The sequence below is a fragment of the Branchiostoma lanceolatum genome, chromosome 14, assembly GCF_035083965.1.
Source record: "Branchiostoma lanceolatum isolate klBraLanc5 chromosome 14, klBraLanc5.hap2, whole genome shotgun sequence".
NCBI classification, from domain to species: Eukaryota; Metazoa; Chordata; class Leptocardii; order Amphioxiformes; family Branchiostomatidae; genus Branchiostoma; species Branchiostoma lanceolatum.
This window is the reverse complement of record NC_089735.1, coordinates 2,155,338-2,177,841: the sequence shown is the minus strand read 5'-3', so window position 1 is coordinate 2,177,841 and position 22,504 is coordinate 2,155,338. Positions and strand designations below refer to the sequence as shown.

Genomic DNA, 22,504 nt, shown 5'->3' with positions numbered 1-22,504 from the left:
GGTACAGGTCCAGACCTGTACCTAAACCTCTGTACCGATACCTGTACCTGTACCTGATGTTACGTTTAGGTACGCAGCATGAGTCTCAACACTAGGATTGTGTTTGACACTGCAGTCTGCTGGTATTAGAGCTTACTTCACTCAGAGGCAAAGGCATTAGCTCTGTAATTGTTTCATTAACTGTTCATTTTCTGTAAAGTGGCTCTGAAGAATCCTGATCTTCAGGGGAACACAAGTAAAAACTTAAAAGCCTGTTAAGTCTTTTGTAGTAAATTTCATGCCATTGACATCAGGTCCTTGCTTCATCTGATGGAATGTCTATCGATCTGTACACACCTGGTTAACATTAATGAATTTCTGAGGCAAAATTACTACATAGTTGGCCACAGCCAAAGCCAGAAAACCTTTACATAAACTTAAATGATGTAATCTGTATCTTAAGTTTGTTATAATCTGTCTGAACCCTACCTCTTCGCTTAAGAAAAGCGGCCTGCAGGCTGATTTAAGCTTAGGCCACACCAATTTCATTTCTTGGTTAACGGATTATTTTTTTAATTTTAGCAAAAAAAACATTTAAAAAAACAGAAGGCTGGGGTAAGAACTTGCACCTGATCCTGTTCACTCCCTGAAACTGTGTGCACCAAAGTAAAAACTTTCCTCTGAGATTCTGTTTTCATGTTGATTTTGAAATATAGCAGTTTTTCAATAAATCCGTTAATCAAGAAATTAAATTGATGTGGCCTTATCATGAATAACAAAGGTTCGAACAAACAAACAAACACCTACCGTAAACCGTCACCCTGGCAGTGACGCTCCTTCGTTTGGTGACGATGTTCTTGGCCACACAGGTGTAGTTGGCGGTGTCGGACAGCCGTGCCTGGTTGATGATCAGGTTTCCCTCGTTGGTGATGATGAAGTTGATGTCCAGGTCCACCTGGATCTCCTCATCATTCTTCAGCCAGACCACCTCGGGTGTGGGGACGCCCTCTGGTGGCCGGCATTGGAGCTGCACCGGGGTCTCATTGGGGACACCCTGGCTGATGGGCTCCAAGATGAAGTCTTTTCTGAGATCTGAAAGGAAGAAAATGGCAATTTTCAAATAAAATACAGTTTGTTTAAAGACTAGACAGGATATGTTCATCGCTGTGGCATCGAGGAATGTCATAAACGTCCATGATTCATGACTATGTTTTTGTTCAGCACACTTCATTCTGTTCAAACACACTTTGCCCATGCAGAAGGAATTACATGGTAAAATTGGTATGGACAATATTTCTGAATTAAAAAAGAGATCTAGACTGCAGAGGTTTGATAAACAAGTTTATTCATTGCCTAGTGATTTTCACATTCATCATACCACCATGTCTTGTACCTATGCAGACACAACAAAGCCGCCGAAATTGCTTCCGAGCTGAGAAAATGACTGACAACTCATCCTAACAGCTGTACACAAACGTGTCCCAATTTGGCGCACATTATCAGAAGATGACTATCATCCATGCTTGCGGGGATATTAATTCCCCGGCGCCTTGGCCCATTGTTTAAAGCCAGACTACACCTCCCTTGTCGGCCTGTGTAAAAGGATAGAGGGACGAGAGGCGCTATGGGTGGCACTTATTAACTTTGAACACAGAGCCTTGCTGTGATAAATCACTTGTCTACGGTGAAAAATTGTACCGCCGGCGCCACAATCTTAACACAGACTTTATGGCACGTCATAAGAAGGGAAGGTGGCTGAGCTGATAAAGAATACACTACAGCTCAGAGAGGGGGAGGATATTTGGCTGAAAAAGGCACATTCAGAACTGCCAAGTCAACTTTTGAATGATGAAACGTTGCAATTCGTGAAATTTATGAACAGGTTATGGATGGCAGGTTGCTACGACCAGCTTCTTTGACTCACAATTTTTTCTTCTTCGGAGCAACGATCGTAAATCAAGTCACTCCTTGGAGGAGACCTTTGAGGGCGAACATTTCTAAATGAAGAATCTACGGGACCGAATACACGGCATCAAATATTCAGGAGACTATTTGGGCTGGTAGTAATGACTATTAAACCGATAATTTGTTTCTGGCAAAGCCATAAATCCTGGCACATCTTCTGCCCTGGTTTTGGTGACAGCTGGGCCAAATTTCTACCCAAACACTTCATGGTAGTAGTCTCTATCGTAGACTCCAGCCAGAAGGACGCGTTTCTGATCTTTTCAGAACATTCTTTTCTTATCACCTTCTTAGGTGGGTTGGATACATCAACGATCAGAAAATCATGATTGTAGCCTCCGTTGCAGACTCCCATCGGAAGGACGGATTGTTTAAATTTTTCTTACATATTTTCTTATTACGTTCCTTGTTGGGATAATGTATCGATTAAGTTTGGCCATGTACAAACAGTTTTCTACGGCTTTTTTTCAGATTTGCAGTGTTTACTGATTGCTTATCAGTTAACAGTGCAAATCAGCAAAAAAAGCCGTAGAAAACTGCTCCGATTATGTTTGGCCATATAAGAACATGCCAGAGATCAGAAAACAAAACGAGTCACCCAAAAAAGCCATAGGAAACTGTACCCAAAAAGTCTGGCCATATAAGAACACGCAAGCAATCAGTACACAGTGCAAATCAGCAAAAAAAGCCGTAAAAAACTATTCCGATTATGTTTGGCCATATCAGAACATGCCAGCGATCAGAAAACAAAACAAGTCACACAAAAAAAGCTAAAGGAAACTGTACCATTAAGTTTGGCCACATGAGAACATACCAGCGATCAGAAAACAAAACAAGTCACACCAAAAAAAGGTATAGGAAACCGCCAGCCACCCAGAAGGTTTATACAGGAGGCTATCACGAAGGGGGGAACTTCCCGTGCCACGATCCCGGCGTGATTAATGGTGTTGTCGTATTCTCGTTAAGATTAACTCGGAGGTGCCGCGGTGTCCGTCCTAATTTCATGGCGGGTACCTCCACCTCTTGGCCGATTGGTTACACTCGATCAATTAACTGGTAAACATTACAGAATGAACAGGACGGGGACATGATGAACTTTCTTACAGGCAGGCCAGGCGGAATGACAATTGCTGGGGAAGATTGTTTATTCATCACTAGAATGTTGACATGTCATTGGAATGTCAATGCTACCTGCATTCTTTTACATCACTAACTTCAGTATTTCCTTTCTTTAAATAGATTTGTAAATGTTGGTACTTGAGTATGTCAAAATCTGTTTTAGAGGCAGGCTTGATGGAATGACAATAACTGCAGAAGACAGTTATTCTTCAGTACGTTAACTTTGTGTCATTGGAATGATGTGCTACTTATATTCGTTTACGTCTCACATACTTGAATATTTCCTTTCTTTAAATCTATTTGTACTTGTTGGTACTTGAGTATGTCAGCATCTGTTTTAGAGGCAGGCCTAACAGAATGACAATAACTGTGAAAGACGATGTGCTACTTATATTCGTTTACGTCTCACATACTTGAATATTTGCTTTCTTTAAATCTATTTGCAATTGTTGGTACTTGAGTATGTCAGCATCTGTCTTAGAGGCAGGCTGATGGGATGAGAATTGCTGCGGAAGAGGGTTTATTCACAAGTAGGTTAGTGGCAACCAAAGCAATATCAGGGCCAAAAAATGGAAATTAAAAAATGCGAAAATCTTAATGATTGTGACATTTACTAACATTGTTTAGCACATTTGCGTAATAGCTTCATACTTTAACGATTTTAAAATCGTGCAAAAACATGCTGTACGATGATCCCTTTAGTTTTGCGAGCCTACAAAAACTCGATTTTCAGTGAGTTCTCACATCACAACAACGTCGTATTTTTGCATCATGGACGTCACTATACATTGTGATAGTGTTGTTTGAACTAATCATGTATAGAAATGACTGAACAAATTGACTTTCAAATTCCGATTTTTCGGACCCTAATATTGCTTGGGTTTCCTTTAATGTTATGATCGAATATCATTGAAATGATGGGCTACCGGGCATCTCTACATGACCGTTTTGAGGGCCATCATTTGTAGGAGTCCATTTGAACCACTTTCACAGCTGATTTTGGACGGGCTCCTATATACCAGCAAAAAGTTGAGCTATTGCCTTTGTAAAAAAAAAAAACTACTTTTTTCAAATCTGGATTGGAGTTGAATTGTGTGGTCTTCCTTTCTTTTAAATGAAATTCACAATTTTGAGGTATATCGATGAACAATCTCAGTCTATACATTTGACTTCATGGTACTTTAGAACACAACTTGGCGGTTTATCGGATGAATTGATAGGACAGAAAGACAGATGATGGTCCGTTGGGGTCAAACGTTTGTTGTCCCAATTTCACAGTCGCTCAACCAGGCCCACACAGCTTATTAGTTCCGGTAGATCTGCTCTAAGTACTGTCAATAAGTATCTATCTGTCAAGTGGTCATCTTCATACGTTATAGGATACTTTCCCAACGGGAGAGAAAATGCCAGTACCTTCAGGTTAAAACAACCTCCTTTTTTTGCTTTCTTAAAGTCTTCGTGATCTGCCAACACAAGTGGCTGAAAAATGTCAGAACCTTCTTTATAAAAGGAACTGGAATTTAATCCTATTCAACATTGGTAATTGATTTACAAGCGCCTACAACCATGATAAAAGACGAGCCAGTTCTTCCTGGTTTTATACGACTGTACTTATTGAAAAGCATTTTATCATCTTAATATTCTGGCATATGTGATTCGTAAATATTAGTTCTCGTTAGCTGATTGTTCTGCAAAGTTAACGACGAATAATGATTATCCCCCGAGCCTGCAAGCATCACAAGAGTATTTTGCAATTAGGATTTAACTTTGTTCGTAGAAACTTTGTAAGTTCCCATTACCTAAATCCTGTGGCATGTGGCTCATAAATTTTAGATCTTCCTATCCTACCCATCCGCATACTTAACGAAGATGGCTGCTTGAAGAGAGCCCTTCGGCCATTGCTTTCCGTTCTGCCAGATTTGTCAGGTAGTGATGCACAAAAACGCTCATTACGGTCCGCTAATGAAACGATTTTGAAGGCCAATACAGGCCATTGTGGCTTTCCGATAACAGATTTTTCTTCATGATCCAAACTTTACGTATCGTCTCTCACAACTGTCTCAGGACGGGCACTGGTTGCTGCGTGCCAAGATCACCAGGCTGTCTCCAGGTTTAACTCTTTTCCCTCTCTCTCATTGTTTGGGAGCCAATGTTGCCTATTTGCATGGTTAAATCTGTCATTTTAAGCTTACGAAAAATATATTTCCATCAATTTCCTATCATGAAGTTCAGTTTTTTTTTTTGTACAGACAGGGTAAATTTTTTGTCTGTCTTGACAAACAAATTTCTGTCCCAGGACAAGGGACAGTACAGTTTAAATAAACAGCCAGAAAAATGTCATTATTTGTTTGATATATCTATAAATCATCTGCTCTTTAGTAATCTTTGAGTAAACTAACTGCTTGGATGGCAAAATATCATTCCCTTTTCATATCTTTACCACAGCTTCTGTGGATAATTCCATCAGGTTGAAAAAAAGCTGAATAACAAAGTCTTTTATTCACAACCGAAGAGTTACAACAGCTGAGATTTCAGTGACTACAGTTCATGCATCTACTCATGGATACATGTACGGTTGGGTTAAAACTGGAAGTCAAAATTTGCAATTTTCCCAATCGATATATGTTTTCCAACTAACTTCCTACACCTACTCAAGGAATGTAACATTCCAATATCAGTATAAAAATTAACAGTGGAACAGCAATATAGGCCAAACCATCCTGGAATGGGGGTGTTGGGGGGAGATGACTATTTCTTTGCAAATCAGGTGTGGATTACCGATACAAATGAGGGTATTGATGTGTGCTTGCAGCTCCGAGAAGAGAATTAATAGCAACTAAACAAATCAATGCTTCTTATTAGGGAAACACGAACATCGTGAGATCTCAGCGCAGCCCTGGATCACACTGGTGATCCATCAAGATCATGCATGATCCAATTTTAGCTGGATGATGTCGCCTCAGGGTAGCAGCATATTGTCATCCAAACTGACAAAGGTGTTTGACGATATATCAGACATTATTTTTAGTAGAAGGCAGGAATATAGGACTGAAATTGATTTAAGCATAGTAAGTTAAGATTTTGATGTTATTCATTTGTTTATCTATTGGTATGGCTGATATGAATAATCAATTTTGCCCAACTGGCTGCAGTCTATAGTAAAGGGCTGTCCTTAGGAATAATTTGAGCTTGTGTTTAATCTTGTCTTGATGTCACAATGGAGCAACATAATGTATGTTTCACTTTCTTGTTTTATTTCTCTATTTTTCTTTCTTGTTCTTTTTTTTTCAATTCAATCAAGGATATTTCTTTGGGATTTGGGTGAGACAGGTTATTTTCAGTACAACAAAAAAGCAATATGTTACAGAATTGCTTCCTACAAAATGCAGAATTACACACAAGATAAAAACATGTTCTTCAGACTTTATAAGCTCGTTAAAAAGCAGATTACTCTCAAGTTGATATGATGCTGTATTACCAAACTGTACTAGCTGTCACATGTTTGATCCAGACTAACAAAGGAGTGAATTGTCCTGCCGTTCACAGTACTTTAACGGTAGAGAAATGCCAACGGTGCAGAAAACCTGCCTGGAGCAGTCTGAGTTATCACGGAAGATTAACACTGCTAAGTGTTTTCAGCTATTAGACTGAATGAATCACATAAGTCGAGTCACTATCAGATCTGCAGGCGCCGCTTGCAACAAATTTTATACGCCCGACACCCTGAATACATACTGTCATAGCGTAGGTATCGTCTGCGCCAACATCGTAGGAAAGTAAATTGAGTGGTTGGTAACTATTCCCAGTAGCCCAGGGGTGTGTTCAGATCACGCCGTATTCTGCTATCTACAACTACCAGAGCCGTGAATTAACAAGGAAGGCATGGAGGATGGAAGATCTTACAGGCAGAAACCTGATGACAGGCTTCAGAAAGAACTATATTTGAGAAACGCAGTCTTGTTGAAAGACTGCCGTGGCATCAATTTCTCCATACTCTGCATTAATACCATGCTTTCTTCAGCTTCTAAAAGACAATTATTGATGTTGAATACAAATATCTCACAGGGACATTAGGGATTCTACAGTAGGATTTCTTAATATGCTGCATGCTGTAGAAATTAAAACAATTGTGTAGCCTCTTCGGAAAAAAGCCTCTTAGAGCATTAAAGAATTCTGACATTCAGATGGCAATAGCAAATTGCCTGACGTTAGCTTCTCTGTATGACAACTACCTGTCCTAGGGGACTATCTTGTCTTCTAGCATGGCTAACTTGGAAAATCTATTTCTCATTCTTTCGTTCAGCCTCTTGCTTCAGTGGGTGATATGACTTGGTGGTGCAAAAAAATCCCATCCTCGAAAAATCAGGTTGCGAAAACAACCTGGGCAGTCTTGTTTCCCACAATCCTATTCCTAAGGCCACACCAATTCAATTTCTTGGTTTAGGGATTTTTATTTTTAAAAAAAAATTTTTAGAAAAAAAATTTTTTTTGGGGGAAAATAAAAATTCGTTAACAAAGAAATTAAATTGGTGTGGCCTAATGTTGACTTAAACATACACAAGTGTGGTACAAGGAAAAACCCCAGGGCTAAAATTAAAGAACAGACTTCATTACTGTCATGGCGGATTCTCTCCACGGCTTCCCCGAAATCAGTACCTGCCTTCAGGTGATTCATTAGCCGGTGAGGGAGGTTATTTCATTAACGGTTCCATGTACAAACGCGGAGGGTCAAGCTCCAGGCAGAATGTCAAGGTAGTGTTTGATTCCAATTCATTCTGGCTGCTGGTGAATATTGGAGAGGGTGGATTATCCCAGAATTTATGAGATAAAGAATTTAAAAGCTGGTTCTCCAGTTCTTCCCTTTAGTCACTGACGAAAGACAGCGGATGCTGCCTGTTTCAAAATCTTATCCAGTTGCTTGAGTAACTGTCATTTTACAGATGAAGAATTTGGTATTTGGGAAAATAGAATAAAGCAATCAATTGAAGAAAGGAAGCATTTTTAGTAGCTTGAGAATTTACATCTCCAGTTCTCCAGTTCTTCCCTTTAGTCGCTGACAAAAGACAGCGGATGCTGTCTGAAGCATCAGTTTCAAAATTTTATCCAGTTACTTCAGTAACTGTCATTTTGCGAATAAAGCATTTGGTATTTGGGTAAATAGAATAAAGCAATCAAATGGAAAGCAAAGAAAGGAAGCATTTTTAGTAGCTTGGGAATTTACATTTTTTAGTAACAGATCTGTAACATTTACTGGATTTGTTTTCTTATCTGTTCCAAGTCACAGGAATTTTCTACACTCTCGGACCTTCTAAAGATCAAGACTAATCAATAATTTAACTGATATTCAAACAACATTCACTGGTATTGTTTACCTAGTTCTTTTACACACAAAATCATGTCTCACAAAACTTTCAATTTTCCAGATATTTCCAGATGAATTTCAGTCTCAGTACAACTTGTTAGTCTTTTCTGTTTTCCGTGTTCATGTACTATTTTTATATTTTTTCTTTTTTTCTATTTTTTGTTGGAAGAACCCTGCTACTCCCACAAACCCTGATGCAGCCACCAAACACCACACCTCCAGGATCAAAGGCCGTAAAAGATATTAATTCCCTGCTCCAATGGGTTTGGACCTTGGGGCCAATTCAATAATTGCGGGTCTAATGTGACTCCAGATCAGGTGAATGTAACATTGATCGCAACTTGTACATTCTGCGGAAACGCCGCCCCTGGTTAAAGGTCTGGCCCGCGCTCGCATAACAGTTAAAGGATCTTTCGCATCAACTTTTCAGCTATTCCATCCATCTGTCAAATCTTTTGACAAACAAAAGCTTTTGGTGCCACTTTTTTAACCTTAAATCTAGCCTTTTGAAAAGAGTTTACATCTACGAGATATCGTTTTCGGGCTGTGAAAGCAATTTGGTCGTTATTAACAATAGGTTTGACACCCGAGGGTTTAATGTTCGGCCTGTGGCGCTCATTGATTTTAGCGCGGAAATATCCATGGAAAATAGGAGAAGAAGACACAGGGGATAAGTGTTGCCTGGGAGCAAGTGACACTCAGCTCTAAAAACAAATAAAATTACATTATGCTGACCAGATTTCCCATCAAGAAGGTCAAGAGGGATCAAATGTGCCTCCAGTTGGACATATTTGCCGTGTTCACTAATGAAACAGTGTTGCCGAGGTGGACAGATGGACACTTTTGGCCCCCAGTCACGATCGATACCGGTATTACGAGTGGTTACAGGACAGTTTCACAGCTGTTGCCGACCGCTAATGCCACTCTTTAACAACAGATGTCAAGAAGTGGAGGGAGGGGGGAGGTATTGTTGTGCTACTTTCACAAGTCAGGGATCTCCCTAAAAATGGAACAATGGTGTTTCCCCTATCAAACTGTAATTCCAGTACTATCATAAAGATGTTCACAAATAGGGTATTTTTCATGGATATTTTCTTGTTTCTAAAGAATGTAATATGAGACAAGAGTCTAAGTGAAAGTCCGAGAAGGTATTGTAGTGCTGGTTTTACAACTTATGTCTTAATTCTTGTTTCTTGTAATTTTTGAGCACCAAAAACATGAGGATTCAAATACTCAATACTGCATTACACTTCATTTATTATTTTGAACAATTCAGGGAGGAAATTGTGCCGCAAGCTGGAGGAAAGGTGACAGTCCAATAACATCCTTAGTTTCAGCACTAAGGAAAGGACAGCTAAACATTTTTTATTCAGTAGTGGTAGTGGTAGACTGGTTTATTTCCACAAGGCATGCACCTTGTACTGTTCAGCACAAACCTGGTGTGTTACGCCATGAGGCAGTCTGGGTATGCAATACAAACAAAGAAACAAACAAAATGAATGAACATCGACACTTACATGCTATCTGTACAGATGCCTCTTCGCTCCTGGAGGAGCCCTCAGAACTCCAGGCCACGCAGAGACAGAAGAAGTTCTCCCCCGTCTCCTCAACCCTCTGATCCACCTCCTCCTTCGTCACCTCGATGCTGGTCTGCTTGTAGCTCACGCCCGTCTCGGGGTCGGTGGAGTCGAAGTGCTTGTGGAACTTTGCACGAACCCACTCGTTGTTGCACTTGAAGTAGATCTGGATGGCGGGCGTCGCCTTGCAGGTCAGGGTGACGGGACGGTTCTTCACGATGTACGCGTCCGTCGGGTGGATCACGAAAGTCGGCAGATCGCCGCCCCCCATACCCTCTGTGCATATAAGAAAACAAATAAGAAAACTTAATACAATATAGATGCTTAAGGCATAGCAACTTCATATTCTTATTCATCCACTAAATGAATGTATGTAGTTTGTTTGGTATGTTTTCCATGTTTTTTTTTTACTAGCAGCCCACACACATGAAACTTACATAAAGCACACTGTTGAGTTATAAACCAGAAGCAAAAAATTACAGCTTTTTCTGTTGCCTTTACGCTCTGCCAGGCAGGCACTTGCTTGTTTCTGTAGTTAGCACTCTGTCTCACACATGCGTGTTAGTTCTCCAAGACCTTCGTGGGTCTTTTTTAACACCTTACTGACAAACGTAGCCTTGAACAGCAAAGCAGCTGCATTGATTATCATTACCACACCATACTTGAGGCTTCATGCAGACATTGTTAGTAGCTGCAAGAACACAGCAACACATCTCGATCCACAGAACTGCTTTTGGAACTATTAAAGGAACAAGTATTCTTATCAATCCAAACAGATTTTTTCATGACTCATTTTTTCTATTTTTCATCTTCAAAATATGACGGAGACTTTCAATGGTCTAAACTGTTCCCTTTTCGCATTAGTTTTTCTACTTCTTTTTCTTTAGACATCAAGGAGCAAAAGTTTTCATACGTTTGAGAACATTTCTGGTTTCCTTAAGTCAACCGTGTCGAATGTAAAATAGCCTTCACTTTTCTCCTCATGAAGAAATTTACAAATGTATGAAAGCATCACATTCTTCAAATAATGACGAACGAGAAGTTGGGTTGGACAACAAAATCTACAGTGTTCAAAATGTAGTCCAAAAGTGGTTCTGTGGAAGAGGACAAAAATGTTGGAGTTTGACCCAGCGGGTTTGCTGTGGTGGGTCCCTTTACCTAAAGACAAAGCCGAATCGTGGTCGGGTACTATAGACGGGTGGAACGAGCTAGCATCCAGGGGCATAGGGTAATCTCCAGGTTCTGATGCAGCATGGGAAGGAAGACAGCACAGAATGAGGTACAGTTAAAACACGTCACAGTGCAAGGTAACGTGGGCAAATATGGCGTGAACAAATCGGTGGCTAGCATATTCGTGGCACGACCGTGTAAGGTGCATTGAGGAAAGGCGTGACGTTCTCGAATTGTGCAAAAATTATCCGCAAAACTGTGATATGATAATGAAGGTTCTGACTAAGTTAAATCTATACTATAGCATGGCATAAACATCAGGCGAGGTTTCAACACTCTACAGCAACTAGAGGTAGCAACAAAAACTCTACAGGCATCCATACATACATAGCAAGCACTCTAAAGCATTCAAGCAACTTGCAAACAAAAACAAAACACATTCCAACATAATCAGTCGCACACAGAGTGCAACAAAATGCTGAGAAGCATTCCAGTCGGCAAGGAAGAGTTTTGCCTTTCAGAAGTACAGTAGAATAAGTTGGGGAGCGTGTTTCATCTGGTCACGGACCTAGACCCACTCAATTATAATCAACTTATACGGGAGGTCGATAGAATCCCATTTTTCTATTGGATTTTCATAATTCACTTGGCAAGTTGTTATTCCGTGGCGTGTGCTTTGATTGGGTTAGAATGCAGATTGATCAAATTTGTGTCAAATTCTGTCACATCAGCCCTGCACAGGTGGTGCGGCGACCGACAGACGTCGCAAGCTATTTTCTGGATTATATGATAAAAACTGCACGGACATTTAGGCATGAAACGGTCTGCTCGAAATCTTTCAATCCACTTCAAAGTTCAGCTAAGGCAACACCAATTTATTTGCTTGGTTCTCTGACATTTTAAAATCAAAATTTAGTAAGGCCATACCAATTTAATTTCTTGGTTAACGGATTTTATTTTCCAAAAAAAAATATTTTAGAAAAAAAAAAGATCATGAAAACAGGAGGCTGGCCCAGCATTCTGTTTTCCTGAATTTTTTTTTTCTAAAAATTTTTTTTTCTAAAAATTTTTTTTGGAAAATAAAAATCTGTTAACCAAGAAATTAAATTGGTGTGGCTTAAGCGGTACAAAAGGAAACAGAGGGCTGGGTGGAAAACTTGCATCTGGCTCTATCAGTCTATGTATCTGCTGTAACTGTGCGTATCACCGTACAGACTTTCCCCTCAGACTCTGTTTTCATGTTGATCTTGTAGTTCAGCATTATTAGAGAACCAACCAAAGAACTAAATTGGTGTGGCCTGAAAAGAACAAAAACATCTGAAGTGATCTTCTTATGAAAATGTATTCTCTCAAGCGTCGATAACAGATGTTATAACTTATTTATAAAGAAATTACAATATAAAACTGGATCGATGTCTAAGCACGAAAGTGTATCTTCGTTATGTTTGTCCATTTACAAACCTTTCTGACATATTAAGTGATTCTTCTCATGAAGAAATACCATCAATTATATAACATTGTGGCAATTACCTAAATAAGCATGAAACAGTAACTTTCTCTACCTGCTGCTGTGTATAGAGTCTACTAATCAAATTACCCTCCTTATATGAATATGATATCAATTTGTACCAGAATGACGCATCTAACTCAACAAATGGGAATAAAAACATTCAAATATACAGCAATTTTCATATCAGTTACTGCATACCATAGCATGACAGCAAAATATGGTAACTCGATATACATCTTTTATTCATACAGCCAAGCTCACATTTAATATTCATCCAAGCTTATTGCAATCTATAACTGCAAGAGGCACGTGCCTAAAATTTTGTTATACAGAGAAAATTACAGGAAAGCCTACAAGAATCCCGACGCTACAAACTGTACATATAAACAAGCAGTTTGACAAAAGGATCCCCATATGTGCATTTCTCTCTGTCCCGTGAGATTAGAGAAAACTACCCTGATGCAGCTTGATATCATATTCCTGCCATCTGATACGGAATGCCGGAGGATTTTCTTGTCAACTTATTTCCCGTTACCTCATCGGTTACCCGGCTACTCTACATAATCACGCTTAGAGTCCTGCGCTCATAAAGACCGAGCTTTAGACGTCGAGATAACTTCGCAGATGGCATCTCATGGGGGGATAAGAGTCGGGTACTTTGCGGGAGAAAACCGAATGCTTAAAAGACGGGGGATTATGACAATCAAGATATCATTACTCTGGCATGATTTGAATGTATTCCAGCTCCCATATGGTCTTCAGCAAATGATATACATTCGTCTGCATTTCCCGATGGATATCAACCCACACATTTACAAGTCAAATCGCTTCCACTCTTCCCTTGATAATTTCCAAAGTAATCCATCCCTAAAATTCCCACAAAGTCTACGAAAATGATAAGCAAAGCCCGGAGTTTCATTCCCCGTCGATTCATCATGATAATCCAACGACTACAGCCGTGATTCTGTTTCTAGGATGACTTCAATCATTCATCATCAGGCTATTAATGACTAAATATTGTCATATCTAAAACTTCACGGATTATGCCAATAAGACTGCAGCAATGAGTCAAATTAGTTCTCCCTCATTGGTAAACATGAGGCCCACTCTCTCTGACCTTTGTGATCATTATGAGAAGCTCCATGCATAGAAGATCGGATAGGTTTTTGTGGGGGGAAGGCGGGAAAATTGTCAGGGGGATGGGGGATATCTACAGTACATATATGGAATGCTGTAACTGCCAAAAGCTGAGAGAATGTGACTACCGTATTTGTTACTTATAGGGACAATGTCATATACACCGCACACTTCCTAAAATAAATTTAGCTGTTTGAACTAAGCAAATGGAATAAAACATATTTTGGGGGATATCTGAATATGAAACTATGTACATAATAGAAGCTTTAAGCTCCTCAACTGAAATTGCTACTTCAAGCAAGCCATTAGTGAGTTATCCCTATAATACAAATGTGTATCACAATTTGTTACAATTCAAAAAAGAGTCACACTGCCACTAGAAACAATCATATTGTAATAAAGCCACCATATTACATTGTCACACATCCATATTTCGATACAGATGTGCTGCTCTGATGGTATAAATTACTTCGACTCCCCAGTGGTTACCCATAATTCCCTGGGGCTGACAAGTAGCGGACGCATGAGCGTATGTCGCGAGGAGGCAACGATACAATCTTCATGTCGTACCATTTACTGCCGCACTCATACTTTTATGGCGGGTCTCATTTTTTCTAAGAGAGAGGAGATCACGAGAGAGATATTTCAGCGTTGCACGGCCAACTCTATGAATATATTACCCCCATCCGAGTATGCAGGACACCGGAAAATGTAACGGCAGGATTGGTTCACAGGCCAGTGGCTTTATAGCTGCCTACGACACAATTTATATGAAAATAATACAGGCGTCTAGTGGACATTACTGTGACCCGCAACAAAAAGACGCCGCCTAGACTGCACACCGGCACAGGGAAGGGGTTGCGTTGTTCTTCAATTGACGTTTTAATTTTTTATAAGACGGGGCTTTGATGACTGGAAAAGAATCCTATTTGATAAACATCTTCTGACCCAATAAGGGAATATCATACCTGGATCCATTTAGAAAGTACCTGACTATTTGTCAATATCGTTTGACCAAGCTATTAGAAGGATAACATACTGTAGAGAGCATCATGACACACGTCTTTTTTCCTCTATCACTATATCAGTATTCCGCCTTTGGGGAAATCCTCCTTAGGTTTTGACATGACAACTTAAGTGTGTTAAAAATGGCAGGTGTCAAATATGATCCATTGCACGTAGCCTTTTGGATTTAGTGATGTAGCAAGGTGCTGCTATCGCCACCTGTTCCTGTGATGGGGTCCATTTTGCTACATGCTCTGCTACATTACTTAATGCCACAATGTAGCACCACTCTGTCACAGGGTATATCAGGTGACAAACAGGTGTGGCGAAGTTGAGCCAGTTTGCTACATCTTTCAATGATAACTGTAGCCTTTCCATACTGCAACAAACCTGTACAACATTCGCAACACCTCAGACACCGATCAGACAACCTACTGTGGCGATATTGCACACCCAGCTGTGGACTGTAGCCAATAAATGGAGACACGTTTGCCACTGATGTTCCTCCTGTATCCTCCCGGCTCTAAAACCCATTTGTGGCGGACATTCTGTGGCGAGGCGAATCGCATCACCAACTGGTGCCACATCTTCCCAAGTGTAACAAACGAGCCACGCGGCGCCGCACTAACCACTACCGGGACAAATTTCATTACACTTTTTTCTCCTTTCTCGTAAACCGGTTCTTTTTTTCACCAACTTAGTGTCAATGTACACCTGAAACAGCTCCAGCGATATTTCAATGTAACTACCATTCCACCCTAAGAGTCACAATTCCCTTTCTACCCATCAGACAGTTTTACCAGTCCCCTGCCACCCCTCATCTGTCTCTGCCACATTCTGTCACACCTTCTGCTACACTGTAGCGAAAGCCTGCCACAATGTAGCAAAGGCACTGACTGTATCCATCACAATGTGGCACCTAGGTCACACATGTATCAAACTCAGCAATGGAGATTTTGTATTACTACTGACCTTGCTTGGCACAAGGTATCAATATGGGAAGGACTCATCAAAACTGATGCAGAGGGACCATGACAAAAGGGCCCATGACAAAAATACTTTTGTATTTCTCTCAGAACCCAAAATGAAACGTCTTACAGATTTCTTTTTATGCTACTCTTTTCAACATTCTTATAGGGAAATCTGGTGAACCGATGTAGCAGTGAGCTAGAATGTAGCAAACTGAGACCTCAAGCAGACTGAAACCTGATACTCCCAAATGTTGCCAGTAGTGTGGCAAAGCACAGCAGGTGGACACCAAAAAAACTCTACTCTACTCTACTCTAAAGGTTGAGGCAATAGAAGACGAATGGAATGAGTCATAAAACAACACCTATGTGTACAAACAGCCTCGTATGAACCACGATGTTAAAAAGATACGTCACACCTACAGTTGAACATGTTTCTGGCCGTTTGGATGAATAAATGTTTGTTAAACGTCAACAGAGATTTTGCAATGAGGTAATAGAACAAAACAAAGATGGGTCCCTACGATATGTCAAAGGTCGGGTCCCAGTGCATCCATCTGTCTTTACAACATGTCCCATGATGCCATGCATCACAGTCCAAGTGCCATTCCATTGTCATGGCGGGCCATGTTGACCTTCAAAAGTGCTCCACAAGAAAGGTCACCTCTAAAATTCATGCAACAAGATCTTAAATTAAAGCCAATACAAATAACACGTTCCACTTTGATTTGATAGAAAACTGACTTTCTCAATTTGCGATGAAAAGGCATCCAAGGTGTTACATTATTAACACAAACACCTCTACTTTCTTGAGATTCAAGCCAAACCCCAGACATCACTTCTAACGTCTTCATGGATATTACAAAGCTAAGGTGTGACTCCAAGGTGAGGCACGGCACATCAGTCTTCAAGATTACTTTCCGTCTTAAACATAACCTAAGTCTCCAAGACAAGGATTCCGCATCACTCGCACTGACCCTGGTCTCGCTTCAAAAGAAGATGCATGAACTCCAAGATCCTTGCCTTGACTTTGCGGTACAACATGGCTTCAATTTTACATATAGAAAGGCTCAAGAGGCCCAAAGATCTATCTCTCCACACTGGCTGCTACATCACGTTGAGGTTGTAATGCCAGCGCGTGCGTCAAGCTTCGTTCACGCAGACATTTCTGGCAAGGTTGCTTCTGACAGTAGCGTTTTATTTTATTCCAGGAATACATGTATCACTGGCAGATAGGTTTAACTTTGTATAGTCAAACAGACAATAAGTCTTTATCTGATATTGAAATTCAGACGTCAATTTGACTACGTTCTTCTGTGTGTCAAAACAAGACATTAAACTCGAGCATAGCGACAGAGAATGGATGTATATTCATCTGTTTCACTTCATAAAAATTTAATCACCCCTTCCCGGGGGCAAGGCATACCGATATACAAAAAAATCATCATACACACTCATTACTTCTAAAGTTATTCCGTCCACGGACCGACTAACAAACTGTAGTAAAAACTTAACCTCAACTGCAGTAAAGGAAGAAAACTTTCACAAAACCACAAACGACCAGCGCTTGGATTATAGGAATGACAGGTGGTAGTAGGAACATATCCGCACACAAACAGGAGGCATGCTAATTTCAGGTAATGTACCAAACTAGAGATCTCTCCCTCCTAATAAAGCCATTACCGACTATGGTCCCTGTGGGGGCGTCGATCACACTCACGGCAACCATTACAAGCAAGATGGCGGATTCCACCCCAGAGCCGCGCATCAGACTCCCAATTTTCTACTCTAATTCCAATTTGGAAATTTGGGGCAGTCGGAGGATTGATGATGATGCATTTCTGCACTCATTTGCTAAATAAATACCATATGTCAACTCGAGAAGGTGGTGCAACTTTGCGGGAAGCTTACAGAAATGTTTGGCCAACGTCTTGTCAGTTGCAAATAGAAATCAAGATGGTCTCCATATTGTAACGGCTGCCTTTAAAGACTCCATGAGGAGGATTATATTTGTATCATGTGTATATGTGTATCCGGATATGCAGAGGAATATTTCAGTGTTAGGAAAGCTGTATAAATCATTTCTTCAAGCAGTTCCATTTTTGTATGATCAAGGTTCTAAGGAAGCTCAAGTTTAATAATAATAATTTTATTTACAAGTTCTTGCCCGAGGGCTAATTGCAACATGAAACAATACATAGCAAGGGTATACTGTACAGATAGTGCGAGTTAACAATGTTGACTAGTAGAACACATGGCTATTCTAAAAACTACTAGGGAATACAATATACGCTTTTTGGGTTTGACTTCTTTTTTAATCCTTTAATGTACTGTAATCATATACGACAGATTTGACAGATACGAAAACCTGCAGTGGGACTGCTCTCTGTCCCAGAGTTCCCAGCACTTAACACCCTGGGACTGCTCTCTGTCCCGGAGTTCGTGACATCTGCATGTCACGACCACCCTCCCCTTCCACAGCAAAGGGCCACCGCGGTCTCCGGGGCCGGATAAATTACTGACGGATCAGCCTGCCAGGTGCGGGTACCAAGCCTGATGGGAATAGAGACCCGCACCTTTCCTAAGCCCCTATATTTCACGTCCAGCATTTACGCAAACTCACCGTGTAATTAATGCTCACAATTACTTGAATAAATAACAAGATAGCAGATTATAAATCATCCCATAAGGATCCATTTTCTTGAAACTTTAAAACATGTAGTTTTGCTCAGAATGTTGAACAAAGATGGCGCTGTGATTGCAGGGCTGTTTCTAGCTTGAAATTTTTTCCTGTCCCTTTCGTGCAGCCCATGTTGTTAATCTTCGTTGTTAAATCTATAATTGTATTGAGCTTACGAAAATACATTTTCATCAGTTTTAAGTCAGGAAGTTCAGATTTTTTGGATGACATTTTTGTCTGCCCCAGCAAGAGAATTTCCATCCCAGGATGCAGGGACGGGTCCTGGAGACAGCCCCGTGCTCTACAAACGATCGTGATCCAATTCCTTACACAGCGCAACTGCTATGAAAGTCACTGCAAAGTTATTTTGCACGTTACGGAAGTTTTGACACACAGTTTATTGCTTGTCCTCGGCCGCCTGGCCCGGCAGTGTGGAAGAATTTAAATCGCAGCCCTTCACGCCACATTAGGGCGCCTGAATTACGTTCCACTTGACAACCCCGCCCTCCCGACGTGACTTTTATAAAACGACAGCCCCGTGTTTGCAGGATTCGCCGCGACAGGGATGCCCCGGAGGTCCCGAAGGGGCAATGAATACGAGCAATATCTTCCCATGATGTGTAGAGGTGTCGGGGCAATTGTAGGGCACACAACATTACAGTTGTTCTCAAGCACAATATTACCTTTTTTTTTTACAAACACGCTCGTTTTATTACATCTTTATATGATGTTAGATGGAGCTGAGAAGCTAGAAAACTCGCCCTGAATTTCTGAGCACCCGGGTCAGCGTTATTTATTGCCACCACACATTACACGCTTCATCAAAACCGCCATGTTTGCATTCCTATTCAGAAATTGACAAAGCGAGGCAAAAGTTTACCCAGAGTTATTAACTCGACACACACACACGCAGGATTCTACACTCAAGTGCCCATTACCTCAATGCTAATGTTCGTACCAAATGACCGGCGTCAAAATGTTTCCTTTTCAAAATTGCGCTCAAGCAAAACGCGTGTTTGTATTAGGTTTATGACGATTGGTTGGGTACTTGAAAACGGAATGTATGTGCGCGGTGATGACTCCATACTTGCACAAATGGGCATTTTTCCTAAAATCATTTTAGAAGTACTCGTAAATGGAGGAAATTATGGTAGTGTGAACTATATTGCATTAAATGTGTCACCTAATGTGGTTGACTTGGCCATATGTCGAATCACTACTATAATGCATGCTTTATCTTCAAGAGAATACCAAACATGCCTGCCTCAATTAAAAGATGGAAAGTCTTTATAACACAATTGTACGTTCATTTAATTCACGTGAGACTAAGAATTCATGGAAAAACTAAGTAATCTATAGTCTCCTTTATCTAATTCTACATGAACGACTTTCTCCAAGAAAAGAGTCTACCGGTAGGTTGATTTGGCAAACGGTTATTTTGGCAACTCTTTATATCTGAAGACTAAGACCCTCTGTAGGAAAGCATCTTGAAGCCTTCCTATATCCTACCATCTTCCTATCATCATCCCCAGAATTATCCAATATCTCCTTTAAGTAATACCCTACTCCATCTTACTTAACTTAAGACGTCTTCTAACCACACAGTATTTCCATAATCACCTCATGAAGATAAGGGGTCTTTCAACAATTAGCGCGATCGCTCACATACCTATCTTGATCTTTTACCCCTTAGTGCAACGCGTCTGCCAAACTTACGACTTATACATGGCTGATATAATTCACCAGAAATATGACGGCACGCTTTTGTGTGTGAGTTACGTCCAATTTAGCAGCACCAAACATCGCGTTCATGCATGAGAATGCGTCCACGAGCAGACACACATCACCCTCCATCAACAAACATCTGGCAAGAGATATCATAAATCTGCCGGTCGTTTAAAAGCAGCTGCGAAGGAACAGATTCGAGGAGGGAGCACGCTTCAAAGGCGACGCTTTGTGTGTTCCGAGTCTACTAAAGCATCATTTGTTGCCCCCAATTTCACCTCGCTTGCTCGCTACGATACTTCACGTCACGCAATTCCGGTCGTGAGCAAATCCTTCCCTCAATCACGCCTTACACCTGCTTATTAGCGGAAGACGTTGTTCCATTTCCCGTTCCTTCGAAAGCTTCTAAGACCCCAATTTACTTGAAGGGAGCACCGGATCACTTTCATGGCTGAGAAGATTTCGAGGCCAGAAAAGGCGACTGAGGGAAATGCAATCTATATTCATCGAGTACCTAAACCTTAACACAACCAAGGTCCAAGAAAGCTAATGGCCAGAATCTGAAATATCAGAATTAACTTAATTTTTAAACAATATCACAATCAATATTCATCGAGTACCTAAACCTTGACACAACCAAGACACCAAGGTCCAAGAAAGCTTATGGCCAGAATCTGAAATATCAGAATAAACTAAATTTTTAAACAATATCACAATAACTATTCATCAAGCACCTTAACACAACTAGACAAAGATACTAGTAGTTTTAAGTTTGGGATATTAAAATACAATGTGTCAATTTACTGAATTTACAGCATGTAACATAATCATCCTTCAGATAAGTTCATCATTATCCTAATATGAGAAAGCAAATGCAGATAGTGAGGATATTTCGTTTGATTTGATTTTAAACTATTTCAGTGCGAATGATGAAGATCATCATGCTGACTTGACTTTGCCCGTGGTACATTTCCCATTCTGGTCTGCTACATGTGAGCTGGAACGAGTGATTATTTTCTAAGCACGCCAGCTACGGGATGAGCTTTTGATGGCAAAATACATAATGGCACATTTAATATTTAATCTGGTGCTCAGTTTACCCATCCTGAAAAGCATCAGAATTTCAACACATTAGGAGGTAAAATGCTCTGATGCACATCATGGATTTTCATCGAAAATTTTCTGAACAATTTTTCAAAAAAGGAGAATTCTTAATGCTTTATTAAAGCTTTGAAATGTGCTGAGATGTGTCTATTGAAATTTTCCAGTAGCAGGCTTTAGCTTGCAAGGTGAATGAGGGAGCTTAGGCATTAGCCTCAAGCATCAAACCTCTGGACCCAATACTTATCAAAAAGAGTAGGGGTAAACGTAAAACTCTAGTATCATTCTAACTTTCCCCTGACATATATGTATACTGTATTAACCAATGCATGTTTGGCAAATGAGCTACGCCACCGCAAGTACAGGGATATTGTGCATTATGTCTTTCAACACAGTGAACATTCAAATCAAATCACACACATGGTTGCAAAGGTAGATTACAAATGACCTGGGGAACTTGAGCCAAAAAAACTTTTTACTACTGGGGCAGTGAATTGTACACGAACGTTACGGCTTCAACTTTACAAGCACAGCTGTTTCCCCACTCATCAGTGAAATGTAGCGAAGTTTTGTTACATCGTTAACGGTCAAGCTTACCCTCAAGTGTAGCAATTTCATCAACAAGAGCTGTTCAATGTTTCACGACCCCGTCGAGTCGAGTAGTACAAATTTCACAGGCCCCGAAGTGACCGGGTTTACTGCTGTTTAGTGTAGCAGCAGGTCAGGTTTAAAGTCTGGCCGCAGCTGCAGTGGCTGTTAAACTAACACCCTCACATTTCTCACACTGCCTACAGGACTGGGGACCGTAGAAATGAAGAACTATTACTAGATCAGCGGCTTGGGTTTTCTATTGGCAAGTGTTGCCAGTTCTTTCTGACTCTGGACGATAGAAGGTGTCATCTACTGGTCCTTGCAAGCAATTTTTAAAATATTGTAGGAAAAATCTTTATGATATTGCAGTTACAGAAATATGCTTTTCATGTTGACATTTGTGGTAAGAGTTTTTTTCAACAGCGGGTAAGAGATAAAGGTTGTGTGGCTTCCCAGCTTTTGTATCGTTTTACAGACTTTTCAGCCCAATTCCGTTCTTCACTTTGCCAATCTTAAATAATTTCCATGATACAGCGATCATAACCGGTCTTGCCTGTCGGAATATTTTAACATGGCAAAAATGCAGGCATGCATACAAACTTCATAACTCTAGCTCTG

At 40.5% G+C, this 22,504-nt stretch overlaps 1 protein-coding gene across 5 annotated transcripts in view; it reads right to left on the bottom strand.

Annotated features, from left to right (window-relative positions):
- The window catches only part of LOC136449108 (netrin receptor UNC5C-like), a 117,957-nt gene that overhangs the window by 30,167 nt on the left and 65,286 nt on the right, over positions 1-22,504 (bottom strand). For 4 of the 5 annotated variants that reach the window (XM_066448925.1, XM_066448923.1, XM_066448927.1 and 1 more), the window contains exons 2-4: positions 11,158-11,241; positions 9,940-10,275; positions 787-1,071 (exon numbers count right to left, since the gene is read on the bottom strand). In XM_066448925.1, coding sequence (XP_066305022.1) covers positions 787-1,071; positions 9,940-10,275; positions 11,158-11,241 — 705 coding nt within the window. The remainder of the gene's footprint in view (positions 1-786; positions 1,072-9,939; positions 10,276-11,157; positions 11,242-22,504) is intronic. The other variant, XM_066448926.1, reaches the window with a different exon arrangement.